Here is a 17,930-nt window from a genome sequence, read left to right on the forward strand (position 1 = left end):
TTTGTGTCATACTAATTTGGCTTTATAGGTAAGGATTGCTTAAATTATATCAAATTTGTTTTATTTTTTTAGGCAGAGAATTGAGAAATCCACTAATTTTTTAAAATAGAAAATTAACACTAAGGAACTAACCCAAAGCTTTTCTTAAATTCAGTCTTTGCATATATTTGGAGTAATATTGTAAGTTGGAAAATAGCAATTCAAGGCTTGCAGAGAGCTTGGTGCTGGTAGGAAGTTGAGAGCCCCTTGTGTGATATCACTTTGTCAGCGCCCTATCAAAAGCAAGTGCTAGTGTGCTTCCTCAGCAGCCACCGCTGCTCTCTGCATTCCTGTGTTTCATGTCATCCTAAAGAACTTGCTGACCTGTGCCAGCTTGGGGCTTAGTGTAAATTCACCTCGTCGTGTGGAAAGTATGGCTGACGCAGCGTTTCCCCTCCACAGATGACAGTTCCCCCCAGCAAGCCAGCACCTCCCTTGTCAAAAGGCTTCCAGTTACCTCCTGCAAGGGGAAGCTCAGCAGCCGTTAGCACAGTGCCCTTTCAAGCCGTGCAGACAGTGAGTATGAAGGGGAAAGATGCCGTTGAAGAGCCGTGGTCTTTGGTACTGGATGGAAAGTTTGCCTTCATGTTGCTCCTATTTGGGCCGCTGTGCCAATATTTGTCCACTGGAAATAATGTTTGTGACAGAGTATTAAATCTATAACCTCTAGAATTTTCAAGTATTTTTTCTTTTTATTGAAAATAGATTTTTTTCATACAGTATATTCTGATTATGGTTTCCCTTCCCCCTCCTCTTCCTAGTTCCTCCCCAACTTCTCTCCTGTCTGGATCCATACCCTTTCTGTCTCTCTTTAGAAAACAAACAGGCATCTAAAAATAATAATAAAGTAAAATAAAATACAATAAAAAAACCAAATCAAAATATGACAAAACACCAAACAAGAAAAAAAAGCAAAAGAAAAAGCACAAGAAATACGTGTAGACACAGAGACACACACAGGAAATACGTGTAGACACAGACACACAGGAAATACGTGTAGACACAGACACACACACAGGAGTCCCATAGAATCCCCCCAGACTGGAAAGGACCTGTAAGGTAGAGAAAAGTTCTGACTTGACATGAGACAGAAAAGAGTTTGCTTTCTGTTGGCCATCTTCTGCTGGGCATGGGGCCTAATAATCACCCTTAAGAGTGATTTGTTCAAGGAATATTTTTACCAGAGCTTTGTTTCCTTTATGAAAATTAATAGACAAAGCTTAGGACCCTGATGGAGGAAGGTCATTGGTTAAATTAAAAGAAACTGCTTGGCTCTCATTGGTTAGGAGATAGGTGGGAGGAGTAAACAGAACAAAACGCTGGGAGGAAGAGGAAGTGAGGTCAGACTCCGCAGCTCTCCTCTCCAGAGCAGACGCTTCAGAGAGACGCCATGCCCCAGCTCCAACCCAGGATGGACTTAGGCTAAAATCTTCCCGGTAAGACCGGTGCTCACAGATTATTAGAGATGGGTTGATCGGGATGTGAAAATTAGCCTAGAAGAGGCTAGATAGGAATGGGCCAAAGCAGTGTTTAAATGAATACAGTTTGTGTGTAATTATTTTGGGGCATAAGCTAGCCGGGCAGGCGGCTGGGGTGTTGGGGACGCAGCCCCGCCGCCACCCTTATTACTACAAATGCTCAGTCGGTAGAGCATGAGACTCTTAATCTCAGGGTCGTGGGTTCGAGCCCCACGGTGGCGCCCAACGTGGAGTGGGAGGACCTCCCACAACAGGACCCATATAAAATGTGTGTGGTGATCCCCAGTACTCCCTCCCCACAAAAGGAATATATGGGTGATAAACACATTGTTTTGCTAACAGCTCGTTATTAATCATTGTTGATTCTTCATTACTGAGGGTCCTAGCTTCAGTTCCTTGAAGTAAGAGGATGCATATATGAGTTAGTTCTATCATTGTTGAAGCATTGATTTAATTTTATTTTAGTCTCATTCTGGTTCATAGGGGTTTAGGTTTGTTCAGAATTGTGTGTGTGTGTTCTCAATGTGTATTCCTCTACAAATTATAGTCTAAAACTTACAAGAAGAGAATATTACAGGGCCTGCAGAGTTGGGTCACATTCCTAAAGGAGGGCGACTGTCCCTTCCTCCACAGCCATCAACTGCCAGTAGTTCCTCTGCTGGGGGTGGAGTCTGGGGACCTCTCCTCCATCCATGAATTTTGACTGGCTTGATTTTGTGTAAGTTTTGTGGAGGAGACCACACCTCCTGTGAGTTGATGTGTGTGTGCAACAACCATGTCATGTTCAAAAGTCATCATTCCACAGCTCCTGTTCTCATCTACCAATTCTTAAATTCTGTCTACACCATCTTCCACCGTGTTCTCTGTTCCTTGGATGAGGGGAGGTTGATAAAGATGATTTATCCACATCCGAGTGCTCACAGTTACTTAAACTCAGCTAGTGTCTGCATTAAGAAAGAAACGCCGGTGGTGGTGGCACATGCCTTTAATCTCAGTGCTTGGGAGGCAGAGGCAGGTGGATCTCTGTGAGTTTGAAGCCAGTGAGTTCTAGGACAGCCAGAGCTACACAGTGAAACCCTGTCTAAAAAACCAACCAAACAAACAAACAAAAAAAGAAAGAAAGAAAAAGAAAAGAAACGAAGAAGCTTCTCTGACCGAAGTTCAGAGCAACATAAATCTCTGGGTATAAACAGAAATATTTAGGAAGTTGCTTGACAGAGTAAATATAAAATAATAACAGTAGCTTTTGGCCAGGTTTACAGTACCAGGTGTGAATCCCTCCTGTGTACAGGCCTCACAGCCAGTCGGAAAGCAGCTGGTTACCCTAAAAACCATTTGGCTTATTTTGCCAGATTAGTATTTTCACATGCAGGGTCCATCACAGGGTGAGACTTGATGTCTTTTCTCCTCTAGTAGCTCCAGTAGCACCTTCTTGCACTATGTAAACCAGCCAGAAGAGAGAGAGTTGCCTAGTCACGTTGGGCGCCACTCTGTAGTGGTGAGAGCGGTGGGCCGCTTCCCGCCACTCGGCTCCCGCATGGCTAGCTTATGCCCCAAAATAACAACACACAAATTGTATTCATCTAAACACTGTTTGGCCCATTAGCTCTAGCCTCTTACTGGCTAATTCTCACATCTAGGTTAACCCATTGTTCTTAATGTGTGTAGCACCACGAGGTGGTTGCTTACCAGGAAAGATTCAGCATGTCTGTCTCGGGTCGGAGAATCATGGCGACTGCCTCAGAGAGGAGAGCTATGGTATCTGACCAGAGAGGAGAGACATGGCATCTGCCTAACTTCCCTTCTTCCCAGCATTCTGTTCTGTTTACTCCACCCACCTATGTTCTAACCTATCAGGCCAAGCAGTTTCTTTATTGATTAACCAATGAAATCAACAGATTGATATATGACACTCCCACATCACTTTCTGAACCACTATTCTATACTTCTGCCTCTAGTTACTTATTCTAGGTAGAAGTAAAAACATCTAATTCTTTTCAAAACCAATATGATTTATCAGCATGTGCAGAACAGGTACACACTACAGCATGCACGTGGACTCAAAGGATAGTTGTGTGGAGTTGGTTCTCTCCCAGCTTGTTTCCCTTAACATAATGTTTTTGTTATGTATAACACATCTTATTTTCATTCTGTTTTGTGGCTGAGTGATATTTAAAGTATGTGTCTCATTTCACTCAGGTTCTTTTATGTTTTAGGAATAATGTTGGTAAGATCATAGTCCATCTGTTCAAGTCTTAACTTTAACTTCTTTTGGGTGGACACCTACACACGAAACTGGTGGGTTTATATTTACCGTTACAAGGAGCCATTACCTTTTTTCCACAGTGCTTGTACCATTTTACCTTTCCATCAGCAGTGAGTTTCCAGTGTCTCCTCCTCCTTGCCTAATCTTGTTTTTCATCTTGTGACAGTGGTGGGCCCAGTGGCTATGAAGTGGCATCTCCTAGTGGTCTTGGTTTACATTTTCCTGATGACTAGTGATGATTAGACTTCATGTGCTTATTAGTTGTTTTATTGCTTTGGGGGAAATGTCTGTCCAAATCCCTTGCTCATCTAATGCCTTAGAATCTGGTAGAGTTGTACAGATATTTTTGAGGCATTTCCTCTGAACATACCCAGTGTCTTTGTGTGCTCTTTCTTTAAGGTGTTTAATGTTAATGCACCTCTCCCTCCACGGGAAGAACAAGAAGTGAAAGAATGCCCTGACTCACCTGGCTACAATCAAAATTTTACTTCAGCAAGTACGCAGACAATATCCCAATGCCAGCTCCCAGCCATACACATAGAACAGACAGCCCAGCCTCCAGATACTGGTAAGACCTCTGTGTATATTCTACATAAGTATCACATGCTAACTTCATCCCTTTACTGAAGTACCCTCTGTGGCCCTGGAATTTTCAAAAAACAAAAAACACTTTTTATGAGTGTTTTGCTCATGTCCTGATACCTTCAGAAGTCAGAAAAAGTCATCAGATTTCCTGGAACTGGAGTTGTGGATAATTGTGAGCTGTCACATAGTGCTGGGGATGGGACCCGGGTCCTCTGCGAGAGAAACTAGTGCTCTTAACTGTTCAGCTATTTCTCCAGTATCTTGAACTATTATTTTAAAGACCTATTTTTATTTATGGGTGTATGTATACCACATGTGTATGGAGGCCAGAAGAGGGCATTGGATCTCTGAGCTGCCTGATGTGTGTCCTGGGCTTCTCTGAAAGAACAGCAGTGCTCTTGACTGCTGAGCCATCTCAGCTGCCCCGATTTGAACTTCAATGTCTGCTGTAGACTTGTTGGCTCTTATTTTGAAGTCTGGCTGTTTTGGTTACCTGGTGACTGAGATATAGATGGGGGCACTCGAGCTGTTCTGGTGAAGATTTTGAAGCATTGTGTTACACTGTGTTACCTGTAAGCACAGATGATGGCTTGTACAAAAAAAAAAAACTGGTGTGGGGAGATTATGTAGAATGTTATTGTACTGTTAGCTCAGAGAATGGGGACAGTTGTGATCTTTTAAAGCTGTTTTGAATGCTGAAAGCATAGGTGACCTTTTTAAAAATTTTTTTTAAATTTCATTGATTTTTTTTTTAACCTTCCTTCTTAATACTGGTAGGTTTGTGGTGTTTGGTAGTGCAGCCCTCAATGTGCTGAACAAATAACTGAGACTCTGGGTGCTTCCTTCTTCCTCAGTGGCAAAGCGAATTAAGGTCTTGATGTGGAGACACTTGATGCTGTCACTGCCGAAATATAGGGCGGTTTACATAACAGATGCTTTGGCTATAGGCCTTCTCCATTTTGAATTCTAGTAAGATTAGGATTCATGGCCTGGGGATATAGCTCAGCTATAAAGTGCTTGTCTAACGTGCAAGGGGTCCTCCGTTTCATTTTTCACACTGGCTAAACTAGTCATAATGGAAGATGCCTATGATCTTAGCACTTGAGAATTGGAGAATCTAGATTGCAAGTTCATGATTATCCCTGGTTATATAAGAAGCTTAAGACCAACCTGGGCTACACAAGACCCTGTCCCCCTCCCCCCCCAAAATAGATTAGGATTAATTTTCTTTTACTATTTGTAGTAAAGTGTATATAAAGTAAAAAAAAAGTAATTTGAACCTTTTGCTTTGTTTTTGAGATCTCTCGCTGTGTAGCTCTAGTGGATTAGGAACTTGTAGTGTAGACCAGTATAGTCTCAAACCCAGAGAGAGATTCGCTTGCCTCTGTTTCCACGTGCTGATTTAAAGGCATGTATCGCCATACCCGGTGTCATTCTTACACATAGAATTCTTTGATCTCACATCGCCCCGTCACTGGCTGTAACTGTACCTGTTTGTCACTAACTCCTTTTCATTTCCCACTGGCCCCTGGAATCAACCATTTGACTACTTTGGCTTCCTCATCTGAGCTGGCATCATATACTTGTTCATGTAACCTACTTCATGTAACATATCCCCTTCAAGGCTCATTCGTACTGTGACATGTGCCAGCTCTCCTTTCTCTATAAACTGAGTAATGTTCTGTTTATCATACATATATATGTATTCATGTATCGTAAATATGTTTTTAAAGGAAGAAAATACAGGTTAGAGGTTTATATATATTACATATATGTTAATATATATTTTGTTGCCGGGCGGTGGTGGCTCACGCCTTTAATCCCAGCACTCGGGAGGCAGAGGCAGGCGGATCTCTGTGAGTTCGAGACCAGCCTGGTCTACAAAGGGAGTTCCAGGACAGGCTCCAAAGCTACAGAGAAACCCTGTTTCGAAAAACCAAAAAAAAACCCAAAAAAACCAAAAAACATATATATATTGTTATATTGATAAAATGGGAACTTTATTACCACTTAACTCTTGGACTTTAAATTGTTTTCTCTTAAGCTGCAGGTTACCATCCTGATGGAACTGTTCCAGTAAGCAATGGCAGCCTCGCCTTTTACCCAGTGCCCACGAGCGTGTTTCCCAGACCTGCTCAGCCGTTCATCAGCACTCGGGGCTCTGTGAGAGGATGCACACGTGGAGGGAGGTTACTAATGAATCCCTGCTGGTCTTCTTGTGGCTACAAAGGTATGTTTTGAATCTAGTGTACTAAATTATTTTAGTATGTATACTTTCCTGACTCAAACTGGACTCAATTTTGACTTTTCTCTGTTCTCTTTGTCATTTCCATTTATAATTAGTAGGTAATAGAGTACTTAAAATTTTTTTACTTAGTTTTTATTTATGAGTATTTTTCCTCAATGTAAGTGCAGTGCCTGCAGATGCCAGAAGAGGTTGTCAGATCTCCTGGGACTGGAGTCACAGACAGTTGTGAGCTGCCCTGTTGGTGCTGGGGTCTGAACCCTGGTTCTCTGCAGGAGCAGCCAGTGCTCTTAAAGCATTGAGTTATCTCTCCAGTATACCTGTTCTCTGCAACAGACCTAACTTGCTGTCTGCAAAGCAGATTAATCCTGTGGCTTACTGAAGGGAGGTTGATCAGTTTGGTTTTCAGGGGAGATTTTGATTTTCATATTTGAATGATATTTCTTAATGATTGATTTAACTCTTAAAATGTTTCATAATTAACTCTTAAAATGTTTCTTAAAAGGCTCATTTTCAAGTTATTTCCAAAGTATATTGCAGATAAAAACAAGAGAATTTGAATCCCCATAGTGGGTTCTTAAGATTTAGATTTAGTTATGGTTTCAAATATTGTGATGGCAGCTTGATATTAGCGAAAGGACTGATGCTGAAGTTTTCAGTGCCAATTACATTAGCCCCATCCTCACCCAACCCCAGCTCATGTTTCAGCAGTGTTACAGGTCAGCAGAAGATGCTGGGCCTGGTGGTGCATGCTCTTAATCCCAGCACTTGGGAGGCAAGGCAGGGGGATTTCTGAATTTGGGGGCAGCCTTGTGTCTAGAGGAAGTTCTATGACAGCCAGGGCTATTCAGAGGAACCGTGTCTGAAAAAACAAAATAAATAAGTTGCTAGCAGAATTACGGTATTTTACTGTAGAAACATTTTACTTAAATAAGACGCACATCTCTTTCACTCTGTCCCATGGTGCCAACAAGATGGGCAAATATTGTGGTCTCCTTATGCCAGTCTCTGACAGGACTTGAAGTGGTGTGATGAACAGTACAAGAAAACCCACTTGGAGGCTGATCCTTTTGGAGGTGCTTCTCATGCAAAGGGAATTGTGCTGGAAAAAGTAGGGGTCAAAGCCAGATAGCCAAATTCTGCTATCAGGAAGCGTGTCAGGGTGTGGCTCATTAAAAATGGCGAGATTGTCTCAGCATCGGTGCTCAGTGATGGTCGCTTGAACTCCATTGAGGAAAATGATGTTCTGGTTGCTGGGTTTGGTCAAAAAGGTCATGCTAGCCGGGTAATGGTGGCACATAACTTTAATTCCAGCACTTGGGAGGCAGAGGCAAGCAAATCTCTATGAGTTTGAGGTCTACAAAACAAATTCCAGGACAGCCAGGGCTGCACAGAAAAACCCTGTCTTGAAAAACAAAACAAAACAAAAAGGTCATGCATAATAAAATAATAAAAAGGTCAAGAATAACAAAAAGGTGTTATTCTTGGAGTCTGCTTTAAGGTTGTTAAAGTAGCCAGTGTTTCTTCATTGACCCTGTACAAAGGCAAGAAGGAAATACCAAACAAGTCCATAAATTTCGACAGTGGGAACACAGTAATAAAGTTTCATATTCTTTAAAAACAGAGAAGACATACATCTAATGATGACATTGTAAGATCTGTCCAACTGTCCCCGTCCAGTTTAACTCTTAGAGTCAGAGAGTTTAGTGAGCTCCAAGAGTTTCCCATCATTTTATGCATGTTGTTTGTTTACTCATTAGGTTTTGATAGTTGCAGAGGACCCCCTTCAGCTTCTAATGGGAATTACAGCCAACTGCAGCTGCAAGCTACAGAATATCCTGGCACACCTTACACTCAAGGGGTAAGTTATTGCTACTGAATTGTGGGACAGTTGTGGATGTGAGACTGGCGAACATTTTTCCTGTCATGAGGGAGGATGAAATTTAGAAGGTATAAAGGACCTTACATGTTCACATAAGCTCATTTCCTCTTCCACTTTATAGAAGGGTCCAGAGGTTGAATTCTTTGTTGGTTGGTCATACAGCAAGTAAATAGGAAAAATTACATTGAAAAAGAATTTTTTTTAAAACTTCAGAGCTTGTGTTCCTTAGTGTCACTAAACTACCTTCAACTTAACTTAATGTAATGTATCGCAGAGTTCATGTTTACAAATTAAACCTGTTTTGTTTATTCTGATTTGATCACTCAGCTAATTTTTGTCCTTATATCTGAAAAAAATTATTGGGGTTTAGACATTACATTTTAGCAAACCTTATAAACTTTCTGTCATGGTTATATATGGGTTACACCATTATTTTTCTTTTCAAACTTTATTTACTTGTTTGCGTGTGTGTGGGAATATGTATGTGAATGATGTGTGCACATGTGTGTGTATTTTGGCTGGAGGATATTTTATAGGAATTGATTACCTCTTTCTCTCAGGTGGGTTCTAGATATTTAACTCTGGTCAATCAGGCTTGGTGATGTGTGTCCTATCTACTAAGACTTCTTGCTGACCCTAATTTTTACATTGATTTACAACCTGGATCATATTAACTAAGTTATGTGACTATGCCCTTTTATATTAAGGTGAATGACAGAGGCCATCTCTGTTTCTGAATTTCCATCCTTACTCTGCACTGTATATGGTGTTCCCTAAATGCTAATTAATCCGTACTTTTGGTGCCAAGTAAAATATTTATGCATTCATTTTAGGATAATTTCCAGCAATGTTATAACAGATCAGGGACATCTGATGGTCTTCAGGCAAATTCAAGAGGTAAGGGTAATTCCCTGTATAGATTACGAAAGCATGCTTGTACTTCACTGTATCCTCTCAACTTCCGTAAAGCACATTGCCTTCAGCATTTTCTGTTGAAATTTCAGTTTGTTTAACTGTAATTCTAAAGTATTGAATGAGGATGTAGACTACCAAGAAGGATATGGAAACTGTCAATTTAATTGTGTATGTTTATTTAACCCTTGACACAATTCCCCATGTTAACTTTAGGTTGAGTTTGATGGTTCTAAATGATGACATTTTTTTTAGATTTATTCATTTTCTTTTGTGTATGTTTTACCTTCATGTATACCTCTAAACCATATGTGTGCTTGGTGGTATCAAGAAGGAATCTGATCTCGTGGAACTGGAGTTACAGAGGTTGTGAAACAACCGTGTGGGTGCTGAGGGCCAAACCTAGGTCCTCTGTGAAAGCAACAAGTGTTCTTAACCACTGAGCCACTTCTCCAGCTCCCAGAATGATGGCTTTTAAAATAATTGGTGTGGTTTATACCACTGATACATGGTATAAATGATATAGGACAGCGGTAGATCTTAATAAGCAGCAATTAAAACACAAGGTAGTGTGCTTAATCACTCTTGTTAAAATGAGACAAGGCCATTAAATGATTCAATGTAATTGAAAAAGAGTTACTACAGAGATGTTTTTCACAGGGCTTTTTTTTTTTTATTTTATTTGTTATGTATACAGTATTCTGCCTACATGTATGCCTGCAGGCCAGAAGAAGCTATTATAGCTCATTACAGTTGGTTGTAAGCTACCATATGGTTGCTGGGAATTGAACTCAGGACCTCTGGGAGAACAGTCAGTGCTCTTAACCGCTGAGCCATCTCTCCAGCCCCTGAGACATTTTTCAAAGCAAAGAAGTCTTCCTATTTTGAGAAAATGGGCAGAGTCTATAATACTCTTACTCATATTGAGCAGTGTTTTTCACACAGTACCTAAAACATTATTATTTCAGGTCTGGGGAGGTGGTTGTGTGGGGTGAAGTGCTTACCATGGAAGCATGAAGACCTGAGTCAAGATTCCCAGCATTCATGTAAAAAGCTGGTTTCTGTGGCATTTGCTGGTACCCCTAGTGGTAGTGGGCAGATCTTAGAGGCTTGCCAGGCCATTCTGTTTAGCTCTTGGTGAGCTCTAGGGTCAGTGACAGACTCTGCCTCAAAAAAGGGGGGGGGGGGATGTAGAGAGAGACTGAGGAAACTGTGAGATAGCAACCTCTGGACTTCTTATGCACATATATGTTCACACACACAAATTTTACAACATTGCAACATTAACTTGGAAATGAGAATGAAGCCTTTACCTTGGGGCTTAGTCTTCCTGTCAGAACATTGCTGAATTGCTTTGCAGTTGGTAGCTCTAAAAGCTGATGTCTTTTATCTAATCTTGAATTTTCTTGAGCCCTTTTATATTATCTTCTTTGTGTGGAAGAATGGTTACTGAAAAATTAGCTGAGTGACAGTTACTGATATTAATGAGTTTTGGTAAATTACTCAGTTTGGGGAGAAAGACATTTTTTTTTTTACCTTTTAAAAGACAAAAGGCAATTGATACAAGATATCTTAGGACCTTCTGGCTACATTTTATTGCTTTTGTTTTGAAATTTTGTGTTTTCATGAGCTAATTAATGTTAAATGTCCTGTCAAAGCTAATGCCTCACTGAAAACTCACTGTTATTAATGAACAACAGGGTGGAGTGACTCCTCTCAGGTGAGCAGCCCAGAGAGAGACCGTGAGACTTTTCACAGTGGAGACTCTGGGCAAGGAGACTCCCGGAGCATGACCCCCGTGGATGTGCCAGTGACAAGCCCGGCAGCTGCCATCTTTCCCATACACATCTATCCCCTGCCTCAGCAAATGCGAGTTGCCTTCTCAGCTGCCAGAACATCCAATTTGGCTCCTGGAACTTTAGACCAACCTATTGTGTTTGACCTTCTCCTGAACAACTTGGGAGAGACATTTGATCTTCAGCTCGGTAGATTCAATTGCCCAGTGAATGGCACGTATGTGTTCATTTTCCACATGCTGAAACTGGCCGTGAATGTGCCTCTGTATGTCAACCTCATGAAGAATGAGGAGGTCTTGGTGTCAGCCTATGCCAATGATGGTGCTCCAGACCACGAGACAGCTAGCAACCATGCCATTCTCCAGCTCCTGCAGGGAGACCAGATATGGTTGCGCTTACACAGGGGAGCAATTTATGGGAGTAGCTGGAAATACTCTACATTTTCAGGCTATCTTCTTTATCAAGATTGAAATTCAGAGTAAAAGAATGAAGTTCTCATTAGTGGATCTAAGGAAAAGTAGTCCTTGCCCTGGTGATTAGCTGGTTGGGGAGAATATTTTGTTCCTAGAGGAAGAAGGAGGTCCTTACTTTTTTGTTTTCCTCTTTATGTGAAAACTTTGAAGCGGAATTACAATTAGCACGAATCTGGCACTTTACAAATTGTGATGTAGCCTTGCTAGTCACACAGTGAATGTGTATCGTTTGCACTTAGCCCTCAGCTGTGTTAATGGTCTGCGTCCTGACTGCCTCAACTTCAGACCAGTTACAATGCCTTGTTGTGCCTCAATAAAAACTTAGACTACACCTCCAGCTGTTTCTGTGTGCATAAACGTTTGATTTGAGAGGTAAGAATTAGTCACTGACAACTCTGGAATGATGGCTGACTGAAGGGTTCGTGGGTTATTTTAAAAGAAGACCTTTCGTGTACTGGTGTACATGTGTACTGTGCTTTTAGTAAGATGCTGGGTTTAATTTGCATAGACAAAGTGCTGAGTAATCAAAAAGTTTAAGCTTTGTGTTTATATCCTGCCTCTCCTACTCCTAATTAACCTTGGGTTAGCTATTTTACCTCTGGGATTGAGCTCTCTTTTCTTCCCTTCTTCTCCATGAAAAACAGAATCAGTGTAATGGGGGAGTTGTGAAATTCTACTAAGGACATATCTAAACATGTAACCAACACAGAGCCCGGCGTGTGTGTGTGTGTATACATACACAATACATACACACACACACATATATATATATATACACATACATATACATAACACTATATATATATATATTGCTATAGTTTTCTCTCCCCTTCCCATTTTGAAAACTAGGGTTTTGTGGATACGTGTTCACAGTCTGAAACAGTTCAGCAGCTACTGTACCTTTGGCATTCATTTGAGACAGCATTGTCTCATATTTCATAACTTAAACTGAAATCTCTTAGTTGTTACTAAATATTTTATTTCTCAGTTACTATAAGGAGTTGTTTCTGGAACTACTTTGTTATAATACTCAGGAATATATGAAGATTAAAGAATGACATGGATGCAACTCACCTCCAAGGCAGAAAGTTACTTTGATTTTGTTTTGTTTTGTTTTTCGAGACAGGGTTTTTCTGTGTAACAGCCCAGGCTGCCCTGGAACTAGCTCTTGTAGACCAGGCTGGCCTTGAACTACAGAGATCTGCTTGTCTTTGCCCCTGAGTGCTGGGATTATGAGTGTGTGCCACCACCGCCTGCCTGTTTTGATTCTTGATTTTCATGTCCAGAACACAGAGTACATAGAGAGACACTGATATCATTAGACACCTGAAGGCAGAACAGCGCCCAGGAGCAGCTAGTTAACAGGTCAGGGCTTTCTCAAGCCTTCAATTTCACCATACAACAAATGCATTTACAGTATTGTTGGCAACTCTATCCTCTGAGGTTAAGTGCTATAACAATAGATTTGCTCACTAGGTTGTCCCCTAGCCGTCTGGAATTTCCTATATATACCAGGTTGGCCTGGAACTTAGAGAGATCTGCCTATCATTGCCTACCAAGCACTTGAATTACAGGAGGGCACCACCATGCCTGACTACTCTCTGCCTTTAAAAAAAGACTTTGCCTGTGTGTCACATGCTTGCCGGAGCTCCAGCAGGTTAGAGAGAGCATTGGCTCTCCTGAAACTGGATTACAAGTGTTTGTGAGCCAGCATGTTAGTGCTGGGAACTATCAGAACAGTAAGTGCTTTTAACTAGCAAGAATCTCTCTAGCCCCCCATTTTCCCCTTTTTTTTGAGACAGAGTTTCTCACTAAACCTGGACCTCAGTGATTAGGTTAGGCTGTGCTTCCCTTTGGCGCTGGAGATTTGAACTGAGGCTCTCATGATTGAGCAGCAGATACTTTACCCATTGAGCAATCTCTCCAGCCCAGATGCCTTCTTTAGCCAGAAAGTCTGGCACATTCTTTTGGCAAAGGTTGCTCAGGGCTTCTGGTAACTCATGCTGTTGTAAGTGATATTATCACTATCATTTATTAATATAGTACTATTGTTTTTAAATTTATAAACTATTTATATGCTCTCACTAGGCACCATGATCCAGAGCCCTGCCAAGATAGGCTCTCTTAGAATCTTAGCTCAAGAATAAGCTAAATAACATTCACTGACAGGTGACTTAACATGGTCTTAAATGTGCCCTGTTTAACTGATGAGATTTACGTGCTGGTTTTTAATCAGACGAGATCAAGTGCGTTCTGGATGTTGTGGCAGTAGGCTATTGTTTTTTGAGATGGCCTCAAAGTAGCTCTGTACCTGAGGCTGGCCTTGGACTCAAGATCTTCCAGTTTCTATCACTTTAGTGCTGGGATGACTTGCACCACCATGCCTGCTCTAGGTAGTCTTTAGGTCTGGGCTATTAGCTTTCATTTTCTCTCTACCGTATGAACTACTAACAGATTAGTAGATGAGCTACTGTCTACAGATTGGGTGTATAGTAGTTATTCTGTGTGATATTCTGTTTGGACAGCTAAGGTGTTAAATCTTTAAAAAGGCCATACTGGCAGTGTCTAGATAAAAATTACTTTGATATATCAAGCAGAAACTATGCCAGATAATTCTCACGCTGAGCCATATCCCCTGGTAGTTGTCCATGTGACTTCCCTGGGTATAGAGCTGTCTTATTTTATGACTTTAGCCCTTCATTCACTTTTCTTCCCCTGCCAACTCTTGTAGGAATGTGGGTTTTCCAGTTGCTCAATGAAAGTCTCTAATTGAAACTGCAGCACTTAGCTAGCCTGAAAAGCAGCCTCAACTGAAGAATGGATAAGGAAAATGTGGTACATTTACACAATGGAGTACTACACAGCAGAAAAAAATAACGACAGCTTGAATTTTGTAGGCAAATGGATGAAGCTAGAAAACATTATTTTGAGTGAGGTAACCCAGACACAGAAAGACAATTATCACATGTACTCACTCATAGGTGGTTTTTAAACATAAGGCAAAGAAAGCCAGCCTACAAACCACAATCCCAGAGAAGTTAGACAACAATGAGGACACTAAAAGAGACTTACATAGATATAATCTACATGGGAAGTAGAAAGTAGAAAAAGACAAGATCTCCTGAGTAAATTGGGAGCATGGGGACCTTGGGGGAGGATTAAAGAATTGGATTTTTCCTTATATAGTAAAAGGGACACCAATTTCTGGAGCTCTTAAATTCTATACTTATGCAAATAATAAAACTGGAAAGGCAATTCAAGAAAATTAAGTACTGTGACTCAAAACCCTTATGGTTCAGTTTAAAAAAAATCAGAGCTATATGCCATTCTTATGGTGTTGTTAGATTTTCCTGAATCTCTTAATATAGTTACTGAATTCAGTATGCAGAATCTTCTTACACAGTGAAACCACTGAAATTATTCCAGATGATTCAAAATTAACTCCGCTATTTATTCAACTACAACAAATAATCAGAAACAGAAATCATCCATTGTATATATCACCTATCAGATCCTCTATGGGTCTATCAGGCCCTCTAGCACAAGGTAATGACAAATTTAATGAGCTATTAATAGAAAATGCACTAGAAGTCTCCTAATTTCATAAGAAACACTATATTAAAGCAAGGATTTGAAGGGAGATTTTTCTATCATTTCTGCCCATTATGGATGGCAGTATAGGGGATGCTGAGCTGTGTGAGCAAAGAAAGCAGGCTAAGCACCAGAATGTATGGATTTTTCCTCTCTGCTTCTTGATAATGGATGTGGTGTGGCTAGATATTTCAAGCTCCTATTGCCAGCCTCCTTGCCTCTCCTTGCCGTATGGACTGTAGCCTTGGAACTGTGAGCTCACATAAACCCTTTCTCCACCACGCTGCTTTATCAGAGTATTTTATCAAAGAACTAGGACACAATGAAACAGACAGCAACCTGAACACATGTGCAGAGAACTGTATGTAGATCGTCTGTATTTATATAATCCCCTAAGAATTATTAAAATACCTGAAGTTTCTAGGAACATGCTACAGAGAGGAAACCCAAGGATTCAGTGGTGAAAATGCTATCCTTCCTGTCAGTGCTGGCATCCTGGCTGTGATGCTGGACTACCGTTTTACAAGATGTTGTTGTCGAAGGAAACTGGGTAGATTTCATGGAATCCATCTTATTTCTAACAACTACATGTGACCCTACATTTGTCTCTAAATAAATAATTTAGAATATATCATTTAAAAGCCAACCATCCCTATTTTTTGGACAGACTCCATGTTATAGTTATTCATCAAGTTTACACAAGCTCAGGTCATCTGAAAAGAGGAAACTTCAAATGAATCTATCAGATTGACCTGTAGGCAAGTCTGTGAGGTATTTTCTTGATTAAAGATTGATGTGATAAGCCCAAAGGGCCCAGCCCACGGTGAATAGTGCCACCCTTTGAAGCCAGTAGGCAGCCTTACTCCATGGTCTCTACTTAGTTCCCGCCTCTAGGCCTTGACTTCCTGCCCTTACTTCATGATGGACTTTAACCTAGAGTTGTAAGAGAAAATAAACCCTTTCCTCCCCAAATTCCTTTTGGTCAGAATTTTTGTTACAGCGATAGAAAGCTACTTAGAATACTCATTAAAGACAATGTTATTAAAGGTAGCCAAAACAACAGGAAGTCAGCGTAAAACAGGAAGCTAAACTTTGCTCTCATGTGTCCTTACATTTTAAGTGGCTTGCTCTCAGCTATAACTTATGGTTATATCTAATGGTTCATTATGATTCATTATGCATCCCAATTTTTTATATTACTTTGCATAAGAGGCTATCTGTTTACAGATGGCCTCGCTTTGTTGGCCTGGGTATCTTATCTTTTATTATGATTTGCATATATACTTCACCTCTGAGCCTGTTTTCTCCATCCTCTTCCAAGAGCTGTTTAAGGACTTAATGAGATAAGCATAGACACGCTCACTAGGTATTGACGGTTACAAATGTCTGTTTAACCAAAAAGCCACTTTATTCTGTCTTTGGCATATAAACTGAAATCTTTTGCTTCTGGAGTATTTGTTGTTAGTCTCTGAGATAAAGTTCCAGTCCCTAGAAGCTAGGGATTTACCTCCTGAAGAGGTCAATCAGGATGCCAAGACTTTGTTGAAATTATTGTTACATCTGCATCTTTGTTACATCTGTGTCTATGTCTAAATCTTCAAATTCAGTGCCATTTATTTGTATTTTTAGCTTTGGTCTCAGGTCATTTATAGCAGTTTGCCAAAATACTTGTTTTCTGGTCTTTCCTGAATTTTTTTATTTTATATACTGAAGCTGTTCTGCCTTTATTACATCCAGAGCAGTGTTTCTAGCAGGACCACCAAGTCCCAAATAATGACACCGAGATTTCTTATTAATTATGAAAGCTTAGTCTTAGCTTAGGGTTGTTCCCAACTATTTCTTAAAACTTACATTAGACTGTTTATATTAATCTACATTCTGCCACATGGCTTGTTATTGCTCCTAGTACAGTAGGGCTGACTTCCTTCCCGTCTTGCTGGTGAATCCTCTGCCTCTGAGATTCCTTCCCAGAGTTTCTATCTCTTTCTGAAAGTCCTGCCTATCTTCTCCTGCATAAGCTATTGCCGTTCTGTTCTTTATTAAACCAATCAGAAGGTGCCTTAGGCAGATGAGGTAAAACATCTTCACAATGTACAAACAGATTATCCCACGGAAGTGTTGTTTTTTTCCCCAACAGATATTAAATATTTTAATTGCTCTGTGGATGAGTTTTTGATAGGGAATGATTGAATCAAATTTGATATCAAGGCATTCTCTCTACCTTGAGAATCCTGCCTAGCTACTGGCTGTTCAGATTTTTATTAAATCAATCTGAATGACAAATCTTCATAGTGTACAAAAAGATTATTTCACAATTTTCTCTTTTTGTCTAAATAAAAAGGAAAAGTTTTTTTTTAAATTGATTTTTGTTGAGCTCTACATTTTTCTATTCTCCCTGCCTTTCCCCTCCCAATTTATTCAGGAGATCTTATCTTTTTCTACTTTCCATGTGGATTAGATCCATGTATGTCTTTCTTAGGGTAGTCATTGTTCTCTAGGTTCTCTGGGATTGTGATTTGCACACTTGTTTTATGATTAAAAGCCTCTTATGAGTAAGAACGTATGATAATTGTCTTTCTGGGTCTGGGTTACTTCACTCAAAATGATGTTTTCTAGCTCCATCCATTTGCCTGCAAATTTCAAGATGTTATTTTTTAGAAATT

General features: G+C 40.3%; 1 protein-coding gene across 2 annotated transcripts in view; it reads left to right on the forward strand.

Annotated features, from left to right (window-relative positions):
• The window catches only part of Caprin2 (caprin family member 2), a 46,619-nt gene extending 34,607 nt beyond the window's left edge, over nt 1-12,012 (forward strand). Inside the window, exons 14-19 of one of the 2 annotated variants that reach the window (XM_075982226.1) lie at nt 442-555; nt 4,183-4,351; nt 6,413-6,598; nt 8,374-8,474; nt 9,329-9,392; nt 11,108-12,011. In XM_075982226.1, the coding sequence (XP_075838341.1) occupies nt 442-555; nt 4,183-4,351; nt 6,413-6,598; nt 8,374-8,474; nt 9,329-9,392; nt 11,108-11,673 (1,200 nt within the window). In that variant the 3' untranslated portion in view covers nt 11,674-12,011. Of the gene's footprint in view, nt 1-441; nt 556-4,182; nt 4,352-6,412; nt 6,599-8,373; nt 8,475-9,328; nt 9,393-11,107 lie in introns of both variants that reach the window. The other variant, XM_075982227.1, reaches the window with a different exon arrangement.
• Nucleotides 12,013-17,930: the final 5,918 nt, after the last annotated feature.

The sequence above is a fragment of the Microtus pennsylvanicus genome, chromosome 8, assembly GCF_037038515.1.
Source record: "Microtus pennsylvanicus isolate mMicPen1 chromosome 8, mMicPen1.hap1, whole genome shotgun sequence".
Taxonomy (NCBI): domain Eukaryota; kingdom Metazoa; phylum Chordata; class Mammalia; order Rodentia; family Cricetidae; genus Microtus; species Microtus pennsylvanicus.